The 25,177-nt window shown below is 38.6% G+C and overlaps 1 protein-coding gene across 2 annotated transcripts in view; it reads right to left on the reverse strand.

The window, feature by feature from the left end:
- Positions 1-25,177, reverse strand: part of FCHSD2 (FCH and double SH3 domains 2) — a 312,393-nt gene that overhangs the window by 117,682 nt on the left and 169,534 nt on the right. For both annotated transcript variants that reach the window (XM_053561344.1, XM_053561345.1), the window contains exons 7-8: positions 23,321-23,375; positions 22,036-22,164 (exon numbers count right to left, since the gene is read on the reverse strand). In XM_053561344.1, the coding sequence (XP_053417319.1) occupies positions 22,036-22,164; positions 23,321-23,375 (184 nt within the window). The remainder of the gene's footprint in view (positions 1-22,035; positions 22,165-23,320; positions 23,376-25,177) is intronic.

Below are 25,177 nucleotides of genomic sequence, written 5' to 3' on the forward strand. Positions count from 1 at the left end.
GGCGAGTTCAAACCCGGCCCCGGCCAAAAACAGCAAAAAAAAAAGTTACACTTGAGCAAAAAGACCTGGGAGTGTAGAGATACTGACTGAATGTGGATATATGGCAGAAGAGCTTGTGTGAGGAAACACCAAGTGCAAAGTTCCTGAGGTGAGAGTGAGCTTGATATGGAACATCACAGAACATTAATGGTTGAATTACAGAGGGGATTAAGTAGGGGGAAGGGAAAGTGGTAGATAACAGAGGACCTTGACAAGAATTCTGAATTTTATTTGTTTTATTCTTTTTTTTTTTTTTGAGACAGAGTCTTACTAAGTTGCCCTCAGTAGAGTGCCGCGGCATCACATCTCACAGCAACTTCTAACTCTTGGGCTTAAGCAATTCTCTTGCCTCAACCTCCCAAGTAGCTGGGACTACAGGTGCCCACCACAACACCCGCTTATTTTTTTGTTGCAGCTGTTATTGTGTTTAGCTGGCTAGGGCGGTGTTCGAACCCGCCAGCCTCAGTAAATGTTGCTGGTGCTGTAACCACTGTGCTACGGGGGCCGAGCCAGAATTCTGAATTTTAAACTGAGTGAGAAGAGAAGCAGACTTTGAGTAATAAAATGACAAAATCTGATTTAGATTTTAAAAGTATGCTTTAGCTATTGTGTGGAGAGCAGACACTGAAGGCAGAAGGGAGCAGAAAGCCAATTAGAAGACTCATGCTAAATAAAGATAATAATAGTGGTTTGGATTAGAATAACCGCAATAGAGGTGGTGGAAAATGGTTCCATTTAAAGGAATTATTGATGGAATGGATGCAGGGTTTGAAGTAGAGTAACAAGACATCTAGCCTGAGCAATTGTGAGGATATAGTTGCCATTACTGTGATTGGGAAGATCAAAAGAGTAGCAAATTTGGGAGGTAAAAATTAAAAGCTGAGTAGGTTAACAGAGTGGTTAGGAGATATCCAAAAAGATTAAGCAACTAAGTAAACATATTGGGGATGATGTAGGCCAAATTTATCATTGTGAAATAAGATATTTACACACACATATAGAAAGGGAGAATGCTAAAAGGAATTCCACAGCATTGGACATTTCAATGTGAATTTACATCAGTATATGCACAAACACACACAGGGACAGACACAGAAATAGATACAGCTGCATGAGTACGTAATAGAGATGGGAAAAAACCAAAGTGTTATTCTTACTTTCACTCACCACTCAACACTTCTGACATGAGATGTATGGGGGTTTTCCACATACACTGAACAATTCTCTGGTAGACATCAGCTGGATATGCTCTAACTGAACTGAATTCAAACACTATCTTCCTGAAGGTAGCATCAGATTCCACAGGTTAGGGCTTCAGTTCCACAAGACTGCTTCCCACTTCAGATGCCAGTTGGAAGTTCCAAGTTGTAACCTGTACTTCTGACTGACCTGTTAAAAATAAAGGTTCCTATATTCCCTTCCTTGGGTTAATTTAATTTACTAGATAGAGCAACTCACAGAACTCAAATACCTCATTTATGCCTCCCTATTTACTATAAATGACATTACAAAGATACATGTGAACAGCCAGGTAGACGAGATGCATAGGACAGGGCACGGGAAAAGCACACTAAGGTTAGTGGATGGAGGTATGATGAGGAATTGGCATCGTTCTTCCACAAAATACTATTTGTCTCGATCTGTTCATTGCATAAACTGGGTTTAAAATCAATAGGTCTATTATAGTATGGGTAATGTTTAAAATTTATTTTGTACAGTTCTGAAGGCTAGAAAGTCCCAAGATCAAGGCACCAGCAGATTCGATGACAGCCTACTCCCTGTTTGACAGACAGTGTCTTCTCACAGTATCCTCAGATGGTGGAATGATGGAATGGGTGAGGGGTCTGTCCTGGGTACGAATCCCAGTCAGATCAGTAATTCACTCCTTGTTGTGTGTGTGTTTTTGAGACAGGTCTTGCTGTGTCACCGGTGCTAGAGTGCAATGGCATCACCATAGCTCACTACAACCTCAAACTCCTGGGTTCAAGCAATCCTCCTACCTTAGCTTCTCAAGTAACTGGCACTATAGGCACATACCACCATGCCTGGTTAATTTTTCTATTTTTTTTTTTTTTTGTAAAGACGAAGTCTCGTTCTTGCTCAGGCTAGTATCAAACTCCTGCTAGGATTCCAGGTGTGAGCCACCACACCTAGCCAATATTTTACTTCTTAATTCAAAGTTTTCAATGGCTTCCCATTACCCATACTATAATAGACCTGAATGTTCTTAGTAGGGCATGTAAACCCACTCAAGTGATCTTCCTATAATCTAGCCCCATTTCTTGCTACACCCCCTACAACACACTATACTATAGAGATACTGAACTACTTATATCTCTAGTCCAGAATTAATGCTGTTTCTATAATTGGAATGTTTTCAATTTGACTATCTTCCAGGAAAACTGAATTTGATTCAATTCTATGAATTTTTTACTGAGCACTCTTCTACGCAATAAAACACAGTAGTAACAACACACAGTTCCTCTTTTCAAGGCCTTAATTCTACAAGCTGAGACCAAATAAGTCTTAACTTAAAAGCTACTCCTATAAAGCCTTTTCTCACTTTCCTTCTATTTCCTATGTTCTCTAAATTTGTACATATTGCCATTACAGCATTTTTTGCTGTAGGATAATTGTTTGTCTGCTTAACTTAATTGTAAGTTCTATGCACAGATGGCGTTTTTTCATTTTTGTGTCTCAAGCACTTAATACCACAGATTCATGCATTAATACACACAACAAACATAGGTGTAGGGTACTGTCCTAGGCTCCAGGGATGTACTTGCAAGCAGAAAAAACACAATTTTGCTAACATAAAGTTCATAGTACACTAGGAGTAAGGGAGGAATGCAAAGAGACAATAGAATCAAGTCTATGATTACAAATTAGGAAGAAACTCACATTCTCATTTGGTTGTCATGTGCACATGGGACAGTATGTTTAAATTTGGAGAAGCAGCATGATGTTAAGTTTAAAACCAAAGACGTAGCAGGGATGCAAGGCTGGTTTAACATACGCAAGTCTATAAACGTTATCCACCATGTTAACAGAGGCAAAAATAAAGATCACATGATCCTCTCAATTAATGCAGAAAAAGCATTTGATAAAATCCAGCATCCTTTTCTAATTAGAACACTGAAGAGTATAGGCATAGGTGGCACATTTCTAAAACTGATTGAAACTACCTATGACAAACCCACAGCCAATATTTTACTGAATGGAGTAAAACTGAAAGTTTTTCCTCTTAGAACTGGAACCAGACAAGGTTGTCCTCTGTCACCTTTACTATTCAACGTAGTGCTGGAAGTTCTAGCCAATACAATTAGGTAAGACAAGGAAATAAAGGGAATCCAAATGGGAGCAGAGGAGGTCAAACTCTCCCTCTTTGCTGACGACATGATCTTATACTTAGAGAACCCCAAAGACTCAACCACAAGACTCCTAGAAGTCATCAAAATATACAGTAATGTTTCAGGATATAAAATCAATGTCCACAAGTCAGTAGCCTTTGTGTACACCAATAACAGTCAAGATGAGAAGCTAATTAAGGACACAACTCCCTTCACCATAGTCTCAAAGAAAATGAAATACCTAGGAATATACCTAACGAAGGAGGTGAAGGACCTCTATAAAGAAAACTATGAAATCCTCAGAAAGGAAATAGCAGAGGATATTAACAAATGGAAGAACATATCATGCTCATGGATGGGAAGAATCAACATTGTTAAAATGTCTATACTTCCCAAAGCAATCTACCTATTCAATGCCATTCCTATCAAAATACCAACATCGTACTTTCAAGATTTGGAAAAAATGATTCTGCGTTTTGTATGGAACCGGAAAAAACCCCGTATAGCTAAGGCAGTTCTCTGTAACAAAAATAAAGCTGGGGGCATCAGCATACCAGATTTTAGTCTGTACTACAAAGCCATAGTGCTCAAGACAGCATGGTACTGGCACAAAAACAGAGACATAGACACTTGGAATCGAATTGAAAACCAAGAAATGAAACTAACATCTTACAACCACCTAATCTTTGATAAACCAAACAAGAACATACCTAGGGGGAAAGACTCCCTATTCAATAAATGGTGTTGGGAGAACTGGATGTCTACATGTAAAAGACTGAAACTGGACCCACACCTTTCCCCACTCACAAAAATTGATTCAAGATGGATAAAGGACTTAAACTTAAGGCATGAAACAATAAAAATCCTCCAAGAAAGCATAGGAAAAACACTGGAAGATATTGGCCTGGGGAAAGACTTCATGAAGAAGACTGCCATGGCAATTGCAACAACAACAAAAATAAACAAATGGGACTTCATTAAACTGAAAAGCTTCTGTACAGCTAAGGAGACAATAACCAAAGCAAAGAGACAACCTACACAATGGGAAAGGATATTTGCATATTTTCAATCAGACAAAAGCTTGATAACTAGGATCTATAGAGAACTCAAATTAATCCACACGAAAAAAGCCAACAATCCCATATATCAATGGGCAAGAGACATGAATAGAACTTTCTCTAAAGACGACAGACGAATGGCTAACAAACACATGAAAAAATGTTCATCATCTCTATATATTAGAGAAATGCAAATCAAAACAACCCTGAGATATCATCTAACCCCAGTGAGAATGGCCCACATCACAAAATCTCAAAACTGTAGATGCTGGCGTGGATGTGGAGAGAAGGGAACACTTTTACACTGCTGGTGGGACTGCAAACTAGTACAACCTTTCTGGAAGGAAGTATGGAGAAACCTCAAAGCACTCAAGCTAGACCTCCCATTTGATCCTGCAATCCCATTACTGGGCATCTACCCAGAAGGAAAAAAATCCTTTTATCATAAGGACACTTGTACTAGACTGTTTATTGCAGCTCAATTTACAATCGCCAAAATGTGGAAACAGCCTAAATGCCCACCAACCCAGGAATGGATTAACAAGCTGTGGTATATGTATACCATGGAATACTATTCAGCCATTAAAAAAAAGGGAGACTTTACATCCTTCGTATTAACCTGGATGGACGTGGAAGACATTATTCTTAGTAAAGCATCACAAGAATGGAGAAGCATGAATCCTATGTACTCAATTTTGATATGAGGACAATTAATGACAATTATGGTTATGGGGGGGGAACAGAAAGAGGGAACGAGGGACGTGGGTGGGGCCTTGGTGTGTGTCACACTTTATGGGGGCAAGACATGATTGCAAGAGGGACTTTACCTAACAATTGCAATCAGTGTAACCTGGCTTATTGTACCCTCAATGAATCCCCAACAATAAAATAAAAAAAAAAAAAAAAAAAAAACAAAGACGTAGCATGAATTCAGGCAGTGGCTCTAAACTGGTCATTATATTCTTCACTGCCGCATACTTGCAGTTTAAAAAATATTAAGAAAGGAAAGGCCATTCTGTAGCCTCTGAGGCTATTTCATGTAAGGTGGTACTGCTTGTGACTGGCATGCATCCTACCTCCCCCTACCCTTTGTATTTGCCTTCAGAACCCAACCATAACATTGTGAGGGAGCCTAGGTGACAAGGAGAAATCAAGTACATGAGCTCCAACTGATAGCTCCCGTAAGGTCTCCATCAAGAAGCAGTGTCAGCCAAGCGTGGTGACTCATGCCTATAATCCTAGGACTCTGGGAGGCTGAGATGGGTGGATTGCCTGAGCTCATGAGTTTGAGATCAGCCTCAGCAAGAGCAGGACCCCATCTCTAAAAACAGCTGGGAATTGTGACAGGCACCTGTAGTCCCAGCTACTTGGGAGGCTGAGGCAGGAGAATCACTTGAGCCCAAGGGTTAGAGGTTGATATGAGCTGTGATGACATGCCACTCTATCAAGGGTGACAAAGACTCTGTCTCAAAAAAAAAAAAAAGCAGCAATATCAAACACCAAATATGGGAGAAACTAAGCTCTCAGAATTTAGCCTTTAGCCTTTGCATTTTTCTAGCTGATGTGGAGTGGTACAAGTTGTCCCTACTAAACTCTGCTCAATGTATAGACTTGACAACAAACTAAATGTCATTGCTGTTTTGAGCCAATAAGCTTTGCAGTAATTTGTTAATCAAAAGTAACATAGTAACTAGAAAGGTCAATATATACAAATCAATTTTATTTCTATATATTAATAAAGCAAGTTAAAAGCATTGAAATACAACACAGTAACAGTGAAAACATGGACTAGTTAGGAATGAATTTAACTAAATGTGTGCAAGACTACTGAGGGAAGCAGCATTATAAAATGATCCCAATGACTCTTACCCTGTAAAATCCCCTCATCTTTAAGTATAATATAATGATATCTCACATGCATATGGTGAGATATCATTCCTGTGATTATGTCATGTTAAATGGGAAACAAGAGAATTATCTTGGTGGGCTTAACCTCATCCTCTGAGCCCTTTAAAAGAGGAGCTTTCTCCAACTGGTAGCAAAAGAAGAAGTCAGAGATTAGAAACATGAATTGGATTCAACATGTCTTTGCTGGCTTGGTAATGAAGAGGGTCATGTGCAAAGAACTTGAGAGCAACCTCTAGTTGCTGACAATGACCCCAGCCTATAGCCAACAAGAAAACAAGGAACTGTTTCTTTCTACAAACACAAGGAACTGGATTCTGCCAACAACCTGAATGACCCTGGAAATGGATTCTTCCCTAGAACCTCCAGATAAGAACACAGCCTAAGAAACACTTTGATTCGGCCTTATGTGACCCTAAGCAGAAAACCTAGTTAAGTTCACCTGAACTTTTGACTTAACCGAACTGTGATCTAATAAAAGGAAGGTAGTTTAAAGCCTCTAAGTGTTTGGTGATTTGTTACATAGCAACAGAAAGCAAAAAACTACAAAGGGACAGGAGAGGAAGTTTGGGGAAGAAAGAAATATTCTAAAACTCAACCAACCTTAGAATAGACGTATTTTATTGTATGTTAATTATACCTCAATAAAGTTAATTTAAAAAGAAAATTGGTTTCTTTAAAGTTTTCTCCTTATAACTTGTCACCACTCTATACACTACTCTCATAAATAATTTTATGCAATTTTTGCTTCAGCATCCCTTGTTTATTGTTGATTCCTCAGCTAAAGACATTTAATTAAGCTTTCAAACTAGAATATTCTATTGCCTGTTACACCTGTCTACTGGAGGGTGTAAACAGATTACCATGTTCTTACTTATATTTTGAAGATATTACTTTGAAAAAGTCTAGAATGAAGATCATCAAAGCTTAGAATTCTACAAAAAATTTGCTAGGTAGAAAATGCTGTCTTAGAACATGTTTCCCACTTATATTTCCAGGAGCTTTAGTATTCACTATAATGTTTCAGGAACCAAGGGAAAGAAGTAGAGAGGGGATCAGGCAGGTTTGGGAAGTGAGGAAAATATACAAACAGGAAACAGGTTTGTAAACTTTAACCAAATAACTTCCCTTTTATCTGCTTTATATATAAAGATTCTATGCAGGTGTTTGTTGTAACAAGTTGTTCAACTGCTAAGAATATGTACATATTTTTGGAGACAGAGTCTTGCTTTGTTGCCCTCTGTAGAGTGCTATGGCATCACAGCTCACAGCAACCTCAAACTTCACAGCAACCTCAAACTCTTGGGCTCAAGCGATTCTCTTGCCTCAGCCTCCCAAGTAGCTAAGACGATAGGCACCTGCCACAACACCCAGCTATTTTTAGAGTCTGGCTTAGACTGGTCTCGAACCTCTGAGCTCAGGCAATACACCCGCCTTGGCCTCCCGGAGTGCTAGGATTATGGGCATAAGCCACTGTCCCTGGCCCCCTCAACTGCTAAAAATATATTTTAAAATCATTGCTTTATAAGTTTACTAAGGATTGGCAAGAAGCATCCTAATTTTCTTGTTGTGTCACAGGGAGCAAATCATAATATAACCAATATAAGCAGGGAAAGGCTCTGTTACCCCATATTCCATAAACTGGGCTGCTCCAGAGAATTATAACCTCCAGGTATGTATCATGTCCAATTCATCTCTGTATCACCAAGTGCTTATAACCTAGGACATAAGGATATCTGCACTTGGACGTTTATAGCAGCACAATTCACAACTACAAAGATGTAAAACAACCCAGGTACCCTTCAACACATGAATGGATTAATAAACTGTGGTATATGTATACCATGGAGAATTATTCAGCCATAAAAAAGATGGAGAGTTCCTATCTTTCCTAACAACCAGGATGGATTTGGAAAACAATCTCTTAAATGAAGTATCACATGAAGGGAAAAACAAACATCACAGGTACTCAGTAGTAAATTAGAACCAATAGATTATCAACTACATGCTCATATAAGAGAAAAACTCAATTAAATTTCAGGTAGGGAGAAGGGAGATGAGGTAGGTATATTCTCACCCAACAGGTACACTGTATGGGTATACTGCACACTTCCTGGGTAAAGGGTACAACGATAACCTGGACTTTAACCTTACAAAAGCAAACTATGTAACCTAATTGTATGTACCCCCATACTATTGTGAAAAAATTAATTATCAGCTTCATAAGGGCAAACAATGAAAAAAGAAAAATGGTAAGTTATTTATAACCTATATACAATTAAATACTATATAGCAAAAATAAAAATAAACCAAAGTTAAAAAACCATTGAACAAAACCCAAATATAATGTTTAGTGGGAAAAAAGCAAGCTGCAGAATATTGTAGGGTACAATACTATTTAAGACAATATTATCAGAGTAGTGGTTACAGTAGACTGATGAGAGGGAGGTAGGTATTTTGGGAGGAATCACATAGGAAGTTTCTATTTACAATGTTTCATTTTTAAAGCTTAGTGGTGAATAAATGGATGTTCATTTTATTATTCTTTGAGCATATTTATACATATTGTTAGAAAAATTCATAAGAGTTTTTAAAGTTCTGTACAAAGGGTAAGCAAACTTAGGCCCGCAGGCCAAATCCATCCCATCATGTTCTTTTATAAAGATTTACTCAAACACAGTCACATTCATCTGTTTGTGTATTTTCTTTCTTTCTTTTTTTTTTTTTTTGAGACAGAGCCTCAAGCTGTCACCCTGAGTAGAGGCTGTGGCATCACAGCTCACAGCAACCTCCAACTCCTGGGCTTAAGCAATTCTCTTGCCTCAGCCTCCCAAGTAGCTGGAACTACAGGTGCCCACCACAACGCCTGGCTATTTTTCGGTTGTAATTGTCATTGTTGTTTGCCATGCTAGGGCTGGATTTGAATCTGCCAGCTCTGGTGTATGTGGCTGGCGCCTTAGCTGCTTGAGCTGCAGGTGCCGAGCCTGTTTGTGTATTTTCAATGACTCTACTACAACAGCAAAATTGCCCTTCACAGAATATGTTTGTCAGTATCTATTCTATAACAAGGTATAAGTAAAGGTCTAGAGTACAAATGAAGGAGCAATTAATTTGTGAAGTAACTAAATATAATCAAGGCTATGGTTATGGGGAAAAATGACCAACAGGGTTGCTAAAGGCAGATTAAAATGGGGGTTACCACAGACTGGGTAACTAGTAAACAACTTAAGTTTATTTGACTCACAGTTCTGGAGGCTGGGAAGGTCAAGGGGCCTAGCAAGGGTCTTTATGTTGTATGATGCCCTGCTGGAAGGTGTTAGGGCAGTGGTTCTCAACCTCTGGGTCGTGACCCACAGGAACTGTATTTTGGGCTGCTGCATTAGGAAGGTTGAGAACCACTGCACTAGGGTAAGGAAAGTAGTGTAAGAGAGAAAAGGGAAAGGGGCTGAACTCATCTTTGTTATCAGGAACTTGCTCCCATGGTAACTAACCTATTCCTGCAATATCAGTAATCCCTTCATGAAGGCAGAGCCCTCATGACCTAATTACCTGTAAAGGTTCCACTGCTCAACATTGTTGCATTTGGAGATTAAGTTTCCAACACACAAATTTTTGGAACATATTCAAACCAGAGCAACAAGTAAAAACTAAATAAGCCTTAAAGTGTTGCTGTCCAATAGAACTTTATAAGATGATGAAAATATTCTTTATCTGCACTGTTCAATATGGTAGCCACTAGCAGCATGTAGGTTTTGAATACCTGAAATGTAGCTATTGTAACTGAGGAACAAAAAAAAATTCTTTTTGGGGGTGGGGGGAACGAGTCTCACTTTGTCACCCTTGGTAGAGTGCCATGGCATCACAGCTCCTATTAACCTCAAACTCTTGGGCTTAAGTGATTCTCTGGCCTCAGGCTCCCAAGCGGCTGGATAGGTGCCTGCCACAATGTCCGGCTATTTTTAGAGACAAGGTCTCGCTCTGGCTCAGGCTGGTCTTGAACCTGTGAGCTCAGGCAATCCACCCACCTCGGCCTCCCTGAGTGCTAGGATTACAGGCATGAGCCACCACACCCAGACAAGGCACAGAATTTTAAAAAATATTTATTTTTAATTAATTTAAATAGTCATATGTACCAATGGGAAAGGCATACAAATGAATAATTATAAGAGCAAGACTCTAAACAGAAGTTTAAAGAAATTAGTGAGTCAAGCAGATTTTCAAAAGTGGTGAAGGATGTAGAAGATTTGAACAAGACAATGAGCTTGAGCTCTGGGCACATCCAGGACCTGCCCCTAGTAGCAAGGACAGTGTAAGTGTACTTGCTTAGACACACACACACATATCTCACATTTTCTTTATCCATTCATCCACTGATGAATAGTTAGGTTGATTCCATAGCTTTACTTCTGTGAATAGTGCTGTATTAAACATGGGAATGTAAATATCTCTCCAACATATTAATTTTCTTTCTTTTGGAGATATACATAGCAGCAGAGAGGAGAATGGTGGTTACCACAGGTTAGGAAAGGTAGGGGAAGGGAACAATGATAGGCAGGTTACTAGGTACAAAAGTATAGTTAGATAGAAGGAATAGATTCTAGTGTTTGATAGCATAGAAGTGTGACTATAATTAATAATGATTTATTGTATATTTCAAAATAGCTAGAAGAGAAGGTTTAGAATGTTCCCAATACAAAGAAATAATAATATTTGAGGTAATGGCTATTCCATTACCCTGATCTGATCATTACACATTGTATACATGGATCCAAATATCACATGTATCCCATAAATATGTATAATTATTATGTATCAATAAAAAAGGACTTGGACATCAATAATGTTTGACTATTTGACCAAAAATTTGCAAAAGATACATTAAATTATATTTTCTGTTATATAGAAAGATGTTTAGTTATTACTTTGCCCAATTATCAACTAGTCCATATATGTTTAGCTTCCACTGAAGATAATAAACATTTGTCTAGAATAGGGTTCTAGTATTATTAAACTTTTAAAGTCATTAAATTGACATTTGTTCTCTTTTCTACTATGATGCATTGTATCTCATTCTTCCTTATCCAAACCACAAAGAAAATATTCCACAAAAAAAGAAAAATATTAGTTCTAAGAACATGCTATTAAAGAAGAACATTTGGGGAATGAATTACCTCACTTCTCAGTATCCAGCTATGTTCCTTTCTATAGATCTGATGAAATCAGTTATCTGATTTCCAATATCTAGCAATAGCTTTTTGTTTATTTTAGTCTAGAGTTCAAAAAAAATTCTGCATGAAAATATGTAGACAAAGTAATATATTCAGTGTCCATTCTACTCAGTACTGGAATAATGAATAAAAATATTCCTTGGGGATGCCTGTCTAAATACTTGTATTTAGATAATTATGTAATTATACTCTTCAAATGATTAGAACATGGGAGGATCTGTAATTTACAATTGATAATTTCATTTTACAATTCTCTCAGAATTTATGTCATTTATAGTACACAACTGCTTATTATACTAACTTTTACTATCAAGAAGATTGGAATGGTATGTAGATAAGAACATGGAAAAAACCTAGGCTTTGAGGTCAAAGAGATCTTGATTTCAGTCCTGGTTATCATTTATATTAACTGGACCTCACTGAACCTCTAAAACATAAGATCCAAAGGACAAAGCAAACCAAGAAAAGTGAAAACATATGATACAGAAAACTAGAAGTCCAATACAAGAAAGAGGCAAAAGAAGATCTCGAGATAATGCTTGCTTTGGGCACAGAAGACAACTAATCCAGGCTAAAGAAATGCAACTCCAAAGAATACACGTAAGATCCTGTAAGAAAACAATGTCTAGGAAATATAAGGAGAAAATAGAAAAACCAATTGTTTTGGCTCCTAAGAAGGGAGGAATGGACGAGATATGATTCAAAGCTGAAGGAAAAAGAGACACGAACAACTCTGCTCCTGAGACTCCTGGGAGGAGTCTTGAATACAGACAAAAGCGGGTGGTGGAACAATATTGACAGGATACCTAAGCAGTGTTGAGACTGCTCCACTAGTTTCTCTATTAATTTATGATCACCACTCTGCTTTGTTGAGAATTTTCTTCAGCAGTACTTTGCTACTTAGGTGCAGATTATCTGGTTATCTGGGTTATCTGGATTCATAAGAGTTGGGATTTCATTTCATTTGCAGAAGAGCAAAGATTAGAGTATAGGTTAGAGATTTACTTATTTGTTGCCCTTGGTAGAGTGCTGTGGCATCACAGCTCACAGTAACCTCAAACTCTTGGGCTTGTGATTTTCTTGCCTCAGCCTCCCAAGTAGCTGGGACTATAGGCACCTGCCACAATGCCTGGTTGTCATTGTTGACTTTAGCTGGCCTGGGCCAGGTTCGCACCCACCAGCCTTGGTGTATGTGGCTGGCGCCCTACCCACTGAGCTACAGGTACTGCCAAGAGTATTATTTAAATAATGACTCTGAACTCAAACCAGTGTAAAGAACAAAATAAGAAAGGCTAATAAAGGTCTAAAGTGATTAGGATGATATCAGGGCAATATTAAGGAGAAAAAAATGATAGCTGTTATTATTACTTGCCATGGTCCTTCATCAGTTAGTGATTTCATTATTCTAATTTGTAATCATTTCTATATATTTTCTCTTCCATTCTCTTTGAGAATGAGTAGTGTATCTTACTCATTTTTGCCTCTTCCCAAAGCCAGAAGATGGGACGCTGTGCCTATTAAATGTATATGATTACATCAATGAATCAGATCCTCATCTTCTAAGCTATCTGTATAATTTTGTTTAAAAAAAAGATTTTTAGGCTTGGCACCTGTAGCTCAAGCAGCTAAGGCACTGGCCACATACACCAGAGCTGGTGGGTTCGAATTCAGCCCAGGCCAAACAGCAATGACAACTACGACCAAAAAATGGCAAGGAATTGTGGCAGGCGCCTGTAGTCCGAGCTACTTGGGAGGCTGAGGCAAGAGAATTACTTAAGCCAGGAATTGGAGGTTGCTGTGAGCTGTGATGCCACAGCACTCTACCCAGGGCAACAGCTTGAGGCTCTATCTCAAAAAAAAAAAAAAAGATTTTTAACTAGGGATTATCACCTTAACACCAATTCACAAAAATAGATATTTTAAAGAAACACATAAATTTACTAAGAAGCTAGTAACAAGATTGAGGGCAGTTTTCCAATACGGTAGACCAGTAGTCCCCAACCTTTTCAGCACAAGGGACCAGTTTCATGGAAGACAATTTTTCCACAGACAGGGGGTGAAGGTATTAGGTGTGTTAGGGGGAACTCAGGTGATGATGCCAATGCTGAGGGGTAGATGGTAGGCATAAATACGGATGAAGCTGCTCTGCTCCATCACTGCTGCTCAACACCTGTGTTGGGCTGAGAGCATGGGGAGAGCGAGAGATGTTGCAGGCAGGGAGGTGGTATTAGTCCATGGCTTGGGGGTTAGGGACTGCTGCTATAGACTACAGAATTAGCATGAAGAAGAAAATAAGTTAATATACAATACATGAAAACTGAGAGTATGTTTTCTCATTTTAAGAGACAAGAGGGACTCTGGCCTCTATTTTAAATCAATTAGGTACCGTATAATGTTTCATGAAATGAATAAACAAATGCATGACCTTCCTAATTCTGATCAAATATATCTATGAGGACTTCAAAGTACGTTCAAGAACACATAATAATCTGAGCACTGGATAAGCCAATTAACTTCTTTGTTTTGGTAGAGGGAAGAGCCCCAAATAATAAGGTCCCATTCCTGGTTTACTGAAGGCCATCGTTTTTGGCTATAGATTCAATTTTTAAAAACATAGAATTTTATTTTTGCTGCTGCTTATGATAATATTTATTTTTAAATATTTATAAGGAAAAATATGTGTATATACAGCTTTGATCTAATGGTAGATTAGATCTAGGATATAAAGAATCACAACTATAAGTATAAGGGGTGCTAAAAATCATCTTTATTAAACATGTTTGAAATTGAGTGTGAGTATTTCCCCTTAGAAACCATGTTAGAATGGGAAGTCAAATCTCCAGTTGGTCCTTACAACACTGAAGCACTATGTAACTCCTATGAGGACGCTAAACACTACACCTCTAACACCTTGAGGAACATGTATGAAGAGTACTCATCTACTCATGTGGGATGCCAAAACAATTCCTTGTCTCTATATTTTAATGTGTATTCTAACCAGCAAAAGTCACAACAGAATAGAAGCTAGGTAATGGTAATTTCAGGCAGTGAAGAAAAAGGCAAGAAAAAAATCTGCAGTAAGATACTTCTTGGTCCAGTTTGACATTGTCCAACACTCTGTTTTCCCCTGAAGGTTCCATGAAATGTCCTCTCTCTACTTGCAAGGAAAGAAATTGTAGTTTCTGTCCAGGCTTGATCTCTTGCCCAGAGCCATTATAGAAAAAACAGTACCTGCTCTGGCTGTCTCCCCATTCTCAATTGCTGATTCATAAAGCAAGCAATTCAACTATAGCAGTGTGTTTGTTTGATAATCATTAAAAACAACATATTTGAGAGGATCGAGATTAAAGATGGCGGCCGAGTAACAGCTTCCCTGCAACTGGGAACAGCAAGTCTGGGGAGACAAGACTCCAGGCGTCTCTGGCCAGTGGGATCTGCCTATAATCATCCCTGTGAGGATACAGGGAGCCAGCAAGGGACTTCTGGACCCCAAGACGAGGACAAAAACAGTGGAAAACTGGCAAGTGGTTGCGTGTGTTCGATCCACCTAATCATGCCGGCAACCGTAAGACTGCAAACTGGAAAGGCCTTACCTATGAACTGTTTCCGTGTTCTTGGACTTGGCACTCAGTTGAACTGCCTTGGGGAGAGCTTGAGCAGGAGTGTGGAGAACTTTGGGCATTGTCTGGGGCCCCAGACTGAGCCACTGAGCTGGGCGCAGGAAGCCATTGTGAAAGAACTGCCCCGGCAAGCTCCGCCCTCAGGGTCTCAGAGCAAGGATTGGGCGGGTCAAAGTAACCTCCTGACTGAGCAGCCTAAAGGCGGAGACTGAGCTGCCTTACAGCCTTAATCTTTAGGGGCAGAGTGAGACCGTTTTGGCACACTGGAGCCTTGGGCTGTTCCCTGGGTAGAGTGCCGTGACGTCACAGCTCATAGCAACCTCAAACTCCTGGGCTTGGCGCCGCCCAGACCTCCATAAGAGCTGTGCAGCAACCCCTGACCCGTGACCCGCACCCACCGGGCCTCCACATTCCCTGACCAGGAACTGTGGGAGCCACGCAACCCTGCGTCCTCCCTCCTGTGTCCTCCCAGCTTCCACACTAGCCTGTTCATCTGGACAGGGACTCTGGTAGCTGCGTGCCCTTTGGAGCCCTCTCTGCCTCTGCGCAGAGCTCTTCTCCTGTCCAGAGACTGCTGGAGCCTTGGGCTCTCTGTGCCAAAGTCACTGGGCACCTGGCACTCCCAGAACCGTGCGCACCACCCCCAGCCCTGTTGCTGGATCCAGGTGGGTCACAAACCAGAACTGCTTCCATAACCAGAACTCCCTAGCTAGAGCAGCCCCAGAGGAACTACACAGGGTCACTCCCTACAAAGATCCAGCAACAACAGAGTGATCCCGCTGGGGTCTAACCTTGGAGAGACACCTCCCCAACTCTGACGACAGCCAGAGGCAACAGTGAAAAACAATCATGAGGCAAAATCAACAGAAAACTCTGGCAATATGAATAATCAGAGTAGATCAACTCCCCCAAGGATCAATGGGGCAGAAACAGCACAAGACCCCATGCACAAACAAATAGCTGAGATGTCAGAAATTGAATTCAGGATCTGGATAGCAAATAAGATGGAATTAGAATTCCAAAAGTTATCTCAAGAATTCAACGGATTCAAAGACCAAATGACCAAAGATTTCGACACATTCAGACAAGAAGTTGCATCCCTCAAAGATCTGAGAAACACAGTAGAATCCCTCAGTAACAGAATGGAGCAAGCAGAAGAAAGGATTTCTGACATCGAAGACAAAGCTTTCGAACGCTCCCAAACCCTCAAAGAAGAAGAGAAATGGAGAGCAAAAGCAGACCACTCTCTCAGAAAGCTCTCAGATAATTTGAAGAAAACTAATATTCGTCTTATAGGGATCCCCGAAAGTGACGAAGTGACTTCACAAGGCACAGAGTCTCTTCTCCATGAGATTATGAAGGAGAACTTTCCAGACATGCCAAGAGATTCCAAAATTCAGATAGCAGTTTCAGAACTCCAGCACGACTCAACCCAAATAAGACATCCCCCAGACACATCATAATCAATTTCACTAAAGTTAATATGAAGGAGAAAATTCTGAAAGCTGCCAGACGAAAGAAAACCATTACCTACAAGGGGAAGAATATCAGAATAACTGCAAATCTCTCTGCTGAAACCTTTCAAGCTAGAAGAGGATGGTCATCGACTTTTAATCTCCTAAATCAAAATAACTTTCAACCCAGGATCCTCTACCCAGCTAAACTGAGCTTCATTTATGATGGAGAAATTAAATACTTCAACGACATTCACATGTTGAAGAAATTTGCCACAACTAAACCAGCTCTCCTCTTAGACCTATCCTCCATAAAGACCAGCGTAATTCTCCACCACAAAAGTAAGCCCACCCAAAAAATTTTTGATCAAATTCCAACTTCCACAGTCGCAAAAGGATTAAAAATGTCCACTGGTCTCTCGAAAGGCTTATCAATACTCTCAATTAATGTGAATGGTTTAAATTGTCCTCTAAAGAGGCATAGGTCGGTGGACTAGATACAAAAACTCAAGCCAGATATCTGCTGTGTCCAAGAATCACATCTTACATTAAAAGACAGATATAGACTCAAGTTGAAGGGATGGTCATCTATATTCCAGGCAAATGGAAAGCAGAAAAAAGCAGGTGTTGCAATCCTATTCTCAGACGCAATAGGCTTTAAACCAACCAAAATAATTAAGGGTAAGGATGGACACTTCAAATTTGTTAAAGGTAATACTCAATATGATGAGATTTCAATTATTAATATTTATGCACCCAACCACAACGCACCTCAATTTATAAGAGAAACTCTAACAGACTTGAGCAACTCGATTTCCTCCACTTCCATAGTAGTTGGAGATTTTAACACCCCTTTAGCAGTCCAGGACAGATCCTCCAAAAAGAAGCTAAGCAAAGAAATTTTAGATTTAAACTCAACCATTCAACATCTGGACTTAACAGACATCTACAGAACATTTCATCCGAACAAAAACGAATACACATTCTTCTCATCAGCCCACGGAACATACTCCAAAATCAACCACATTCTAGGCCACAAATCTAACCTCAGCAAATTTAAAAAAACAGAAATTATTCCTTGCATCTTCTCAGACCATCATGGAATAAAAGTTGAACTGTTGAAAAGTAACAACAGGAACCTGCATACCCATACAAAAACATGGAAGCTAAACAACCTTATGCTGAAGGATACATGGGCTATAGACGAGATTAAGAAGGAAATCACCATATTTTTGGAACAAAACAACAATCAAGACACGAATTACCAGAACCTCTGGGATACTGCAAAGGCAGTCCGAAGAGGGAAATTTATAGCACTGCAAGCCTTCCTCAAGAAAACAGAAAGAGAGGAAGTCAATAACTTAATGGAACATCTCAAGCAACTGGAGAAGGAAGAACACTTCAAGCCCAAACGCAGCAGAAGAAAAGAAATAACCAAAATCAGAGCAGCATTAAATGAAATTGAAAACAAAAGAATTATACAACGGATCAATACATCCAAAAGCTGGTTTTTTGAAAAGATCAATAAAATAGATAAACCTTTGGCCAACCTAACCAGGAAAAAAAGAGTAAAATCTCTAATTTCATCAATCAGAAATGGTAACGATGAAATAACAACAGACCCCTCAGAAATTCAAAAAATCCTTAACGAATACTACAAGAAACTCTACTCTCAGAAATATGAAAATCTGAAAGAAATCGACCAATACCTGGAAGCACGCCACCTACCAAGACTTAGCCAGAATGAAGTGGAAATGTTGAACAGGCCTATATCAAGTTCTGAAATAGCATGAACTATACAAAATCTCCCTAAGAAGAAAAGCCCAGGACCAGATGGCTTTACGTCAGAATTCTACAAAACATTTAAAGAAGAACTAGTACCTACACTACTAAACCTCTTCCAAAATATAGAAAAAGAAGGAATATTACCCAACAAATTCTACGAAGCAAATATCACCTTGATCCCCAAACCAGGGAAAGACCCAACAAGAAAAGAAAATTATAAACCAATAGCACTAATGAATATAGATGCTAAAATACTCAGTAAGATCCTAACAAACAGAATCCAACAGCACATCAAAAAAATTATACACCATGACCAAGTCGGATTTATCCCAGGGTCTCAAGGCTGGTTCAATATACATAAATCTATAAATGTAATTCAGCACATAAACAAACTAAAAAATAAAGAGCATATGATTCTTTCAATTGATGCAGAAAAAGCTTTTGATAATATCCAGTATCCCTTCATGATCAGAGCACTTAAGAAAATTGGTATAGAAGGGACATTTTTTAAACTAATAGAGGCCATCTACAGCAAACCCACAGCCAATATCGTATTGAATGGAGTTAAGTTGAAATCATTTCCACTTAGATCAGGAACCAGGCAAGGCTGCCCATTGTCTCCATTGCTCTTTAACATTGTAATGGAAGTTTTAGCCATTGCAATTAGGGAAGAAAAGGCAATCAAGGGTATCTACATAGGGTCAGAAGAGATCAAACTTTCACTCTTCGCAGATGATATGATCGTATATCTGGAAAACACTAGGGATTCTACTACAAAACTTTTAGAAGTGATCAAGGAATACAGCAATGTCTCCAGCTACAAAATCAACACCCATAAATCTGTAGCCTTTATATATACCAACAATAACCAAGCCGAACAAACAGTCAAGGACTCTATTCCTTTCATAGTAGAGCCAAAGAAGATGAAATATTTGGGAGTATACCTAACAAAGGACGTGAAAGATCTCTACAAAGAGAACTATGAAACTCTAAGAAAAGAAATAGCTGAAGATGTTAACAGATGGAAAAACTTACCGTGCTCATGGCTGGAAAGAATCAACATTATTAAAATGTCCATACTGCCCAAAGCAATATATAATTTTAATGCAATTCCTATTAAAGCTCCATTGTCATACTTTAAAGATCTTGAAAAAATAATACTTCGTTTTATATAGAATCAGAAAAAAACCTCAAATAGCCAAAACATTACTGAGCAATAAAAACGAGGCAGGAGAAATCATGCTACCAGACCTGAGACTGTACTATAAATCCATAGTGATCAAAACAGAATGGTACTGGCACAAATACAGAGAAGTAGATGTCTGGAACAGAATAGAGAACCAAGAGATGGATCCAGCTACTTACCGTTATTTGATCTTTGACAAGCCAATTAAAAACATTCAGTGGGGAAAAGATTCCCTATTTAACAAATGGTGCTGGGTGAACTTGCTGGCAACCTGTACAAGATTGAAACTGGACCCACACCTTTCATTATTAACTAAGATAGACTCTCACTGGATAAAAGATTTAACCTTTAGACACGAAACTATAAAAATACTTGAAGAAAGTGCAGGGAAAACTCTTGAAGGAATCGGCCTGGCTGAATATTTTATGAGGAGGACTCCCCAGGCAATTGAAGCAGTATCAAAAATACACTACTGGGACCTGATCAAACTAGAAAGCTTCTGCACAGCCAAGAACATAGCAAGTAAAGCAAGCAGACAGCCCTCAGAATGGGAGAAAATATTTGCAGGTTATACCTCTGAGAAAGGTCTAATAACCAGAATCCACAGAGAACTCAAATTTATTAGCAAGAAAAGAACACGTGACCCCATTTCAGGGTGGGCAAGGGACTTAAAGAGAAAATTCTCTAAAGACCGACACAAAATCTTCAAACACGTGAAAAAAAGCTCATCATCCTTAATCATCAGGGAAATGCAAATCGAAACTACTCTGAGATATCACCTAACCCCAGTAAGAGTAGCCCACATAACAAAATTCCAAAACCAGAAATGTTGGCATGGATGTGGAGGAAAGGGCACACTTCTACACTGCTGGTGGGAATGCACACTAACATGTTCCTTCTGGAAGGATGTTTGGAGAATACTTAGAGACCTAAAAATAGACCTGCCATTCGATCCTATAATTCCTTTACTAGGTTTATACCCAGAAGACCGAAAGTCACAATATAACAAAGACATCTGTACCAGAATGTTTATTGCAGCCAAATTTATAATTGCTAAATCATGGAAGAAGCCCAAGTGCCCATCCACCCACGAATGGACTAGCAAATTGTGTTACATGTATACCATGGAATATTATGCAGCCTTAAAGAAAGATGGAGACTTTACCTCTTTCATGTTTACATGGATGGAGCTGGAACATATTCTTCTTAGCAAACTATCTCAGGAATGGAAGAAAAAGTATCCAATGTACTCAGCCCTACTATGAAGCTAAATTATAGCTTTCACATGAAGACTATAACCCAACTATAGCACAAGACTATGGGGAAAGGGCCAAGGAAGGGGAAGGGAGGGGTGAGGCTTTGGTGTAGGGAGGGTAATGGGTGGGGCCACATCTATGGTGCATCTTAGAATGGGTACAGGCAATTGCACTAATGTACACAGCTATGATTTAACAACAAAAATAACAAACAAACAAATAAAAAAAACAACATATTTGAGAGGGCTGGACTGACAATAAAAGAGAAAGAAAAAAATAATAAAAATGTTTGAGCTTTTGACAAAACAGGAGAGAATGAGATACAATCCAAAGCAGAGCTTATTTGCCAGTAACAATAGTGAACCTGGCAGTAAGTTAAAAACGTTTTCTTCTCTTCCAACCCTTTCTCTTTACTTCAGTAAAAGTTAAAGATACATACAAGTGGTATAAACAGGGAAAGACAAGATCAAGGTTGGGTATACAAACTGTAATCCAATCTACCTGCATCTCAGAATAATACCCACAGTAGAGATATCTTCATAAAACTACTAGACATTTTTTCTTTCCCATAGACAGCTCAGAATCATAAAATATTAATGTACAATTTTACCTGTAAATTAAAAATTATGAAATTTTTAAAATCTAAGTTTTGTAAAATAAAGATAGCCAACATAATTAGTATATATTAGACATAGTTGGAAAGCCAAAAAAAAATACCTACTCTGAGATATCAGTCTTTCTCTGATGATTCAGAAGATACTCTGCTTGCCTTCAATACTTCATTGTTACTAAGGACTTGAGTCTCAGGAAATAGCTTAAAAGCAGTTTGCCAGCTTAAGAGTTAGTATTTCATTTCTTTTATAACAATCTTACATTATATCTTATATATCAATAACCACTACACAGCAAATATCTGCCACAGTTGAGGAATAATACTTTACTGTGATTTAGCTTTAAACATTTTCTTACACTAAAAAATAATTCTGAATTATCTGAAACAGAAAGTACCCAAACAGTATCAAATATATTCCAATGAAATGCAAAGTAGCCTGACTACTAGCCTACAGGTGCAATTCATATACCCAACACCAAACTCGTGAGTTGTTTTTGTTTTTAATAAAGCAAAATTACCACAAATATTAAAACTGCATTACCTTCATAATGTTAACTAAATCTGTTTGATAGTAGCGATCTTGATGTGCATTTGCTGCTGCTAGAGTAAGAAGATAATCATTTCTTGCATGGGTAGCTTTGGAATTACACTCAGATCGCCGGGCTTTTAACTAAAACACAGTAAAAAAAAAAAGAAAAAATCAATGTAAGCTGGCATTGCACTGCAAAACACATAAGAATACTACTTTTAGTTGACAATCAATGGCTTTCCACCAAGAATAAAGGTAACCATGTGGGAAAAACGTTTATGTGTATATAACAATTACTTATCACTAATGAGGAATAAAACAGTGACGTCTAGACCTGTTACACATGGTAAGAGCATTTCCAAATATTTGTTAATTATACTTAATATATTTTCAAGGCTTTCTAGAAAAATTCAAAATATCTTGCTCATTTTATTCAGATGGGAAAATAAAAGTTTCCAAAATTAAGTATATTATCTTAGAAGTCATGGTAAATCTAGGAGAGTTAAAAAATAGTTTTTAAAAAATCAACACTCCTGGGCCGGGTGCAGTGGCTTTTGCCTATAATCCTAGGACTCTGGGAGGCCGAGGCCAGTGGACTGCCTGAGCTCAGGAGTGTGAGACCACCCTGAGCAAAAGCAAGACCCTGTCTTTAAAAACAGGTGGGTGTTGTAGCAGGTGCCTGTAGTCCCAGCTACTAGAAAGGCTGAGGCAAGAGGATTTCTTGAGTCTAAGAGTTTGAGGTTGCTGTGAACTATGATGCCATAGCATTCAACCCCAGGGCGACTGAGTGAGACTCTGTCTCAAAAAACAATCAAACAAACAAACAAAAACCACTCCCAATGTGCCAGAAGAACTACATGCTAGTTGGGAGCCTGAGACCCAAAGTCAGGTCACTAAGCTTACTTAGTCATTCCACAACTGGAAGGTTCCACAGGCCAAACTCACTTGCATCTGGCCCAGAATATCTGCATAGGGATATAAGTCTAACTGAAACAGATTTTGTAGAGCTTCCTAAAACCTCTGGACTAAGTCTTCTGGATTAAGAGCTAAAACAGGCTATCTTAGCATAAGATATAGAAACTTATCCCTATAGCACTCTTGAGAAGTAAGCTGTGTCCAAAGTGCTAACATCTAAGTGTAACACTTCCAAGAAATAGGAAGAGGGAAAGTTAAGAGTTAATGACTTCGAAATGCTTCTGTAAGGTAGAAATAATCCGACTTCACCCCTCAAAAAGATTTCAATAAACTTATAAACTTAGAGGTTTTTCTTAATTGTGAAACACACTTAAAAACTCACCTTCACACTTGCCTTCTGTAAACTGATTCTTGATTGAAAAAGACTAAGTTTAGATCTATAATAAGAATAGAAAAATATGTTTAATAAAATTATCCGATTATATCATAATAAAATTACCAAATATATTACTAAATTATTTTATTTATTTATTTATTTTTATTTATTTTTTTGAGATAGAGTCTTACTTTGTTGCCCTCAGTAGAGTGCCATGGCGTCACAGCTCACAGCAACCTCAAACTCTTGGGGTTAATATAGTCTCTTACCTCAGCCTCCCAAGTAACTGGGACTATAGGTGCCCCCTACAACACCCAGCTATTTTTTTGTTGCAGCTATCATTGTTGTTTACCTGGCCCGGGCTGGGTTTGAACTCGTCATTACTTTTTTTGTTATTTTTTGTCTTGTATTTCAATTTATAGATTTATATCTTATAGTCACATTATGTATTATTTTATATCTTTTTTATTAAATCATAGCTGTGATTAATGCAATCATGGGGTACAATGTTCTGGTTTTATATACAATTTGAAATATTTTCATTGAACTGGTTAACATAGCCTTCATGGCATTTTCTTAGTTATTGTGTTCAGACATTTATATTCTTTTTCTTTTTTTGCAATTAAAAGCTTTTTATTTATTTTTATTTATATTTATTATTAAATCATAGCTGTGTATATTAAAGCGATTATGCGGCACCATACACTGGTTTTACAGACCATTTGACATATTTTCATCACACTGGTTAACACAGCCTTCCTGGCAGACATTTATATTCTGCATTTAGTAAGTTTCACCTGTACCCTTCTAAGATGCACCATAGGTGTGGTCCCATCAATTATCCTCCCTCCAGCCAGCCTCCCCCCTCCCTTCCCCTCCCTTGCTCCTTTCCCCATATTCTTGTGCTATAATAGGGTTATAGCTGTCATATGAAAGCTATAAATTAGTTTCATAGTAGGGCTGAGTATATTGGATACTTTTTCTTCCATTCTTGAGATATTTTGTTAAGAAGAATATGTTCCAGTTCCATCCATGTAAACATGAAAGAGGTAAAGTCTCCATCTTTCTTTAAGGCTGCATAGTATTCCATGGTATACATATACCACAATTTATTGATCCATTCGTGGGTGGATGGGCACTTGGGCTCCAGAATGTTTATTGCAGCCCAATTTATAATTGCTAAGTCATACTTTAGGTTTTGCAAGAAAGGTTAGAGTAACCCAGGGCCAACCTACCTATGGAGGCAGGGGTAAAGCAGGCTTTCAGCACTGTGTGAGAAAGGGTGTAACACCAGGAATGTATAGCTACAGGCTCTAGAAAGCCCTTACTTCCATTATTTCCCCCAGTAAATGTTCTTCTTTCTTGGGTAACTGCCTGTGTGCACCCTCCACTTTTAAGGGTATTCTGAACGTTCTAAGTCCTTGAACCCTCTTCCCTGGATGATTTTGGTTCTATTTACTCTTCTCCCACTCTAGTATTCTTATCTCCCTCAATCCTTTTCTGTTTGGGAAGGATTAACATAATCTAACAATCTGTACTAAAAATATATTGGTTTTACCCAAGTAACTAGAGATAACTACATGGTGAAAGTCAATAAACATTAAGGAACAAGGAACTCCCAGGACTAGTGATTCTTTTTTTTTTTTTTTTGAAGCTGCAATGTTTGTCTTGACGCAGTGTCACGGTGATTGTTATGGGAAGAACTCAATGCATGTGCTGGCAGCTATGCCCCATGAAGTCAGGTTGCAAACCAACTTGGAAGAAAGATCAGCCAGTGTCTGCAGAGCCAGTGTGAAGAGGATAGCAAGAGCAGCTTTTTAATCTTTCTAACAAGAGAGAAAAAACTCAGAAATGAACACATGT

The sequence above is a fragment of the Nycticebus coucang genome, chromosome 14, assembly GCF_027406575.1.
Source record: "Nycticebus coucang isolate mNycCou1 chromosome 14, mNycCou1.pri, whole genome shotgun sequence".
Lineage (NCBI taxonomy): Eukaryota > Metazoa > Chordata > Mammalia > Primates > Lorisidae > Nycticebus > Nycticebus coucang.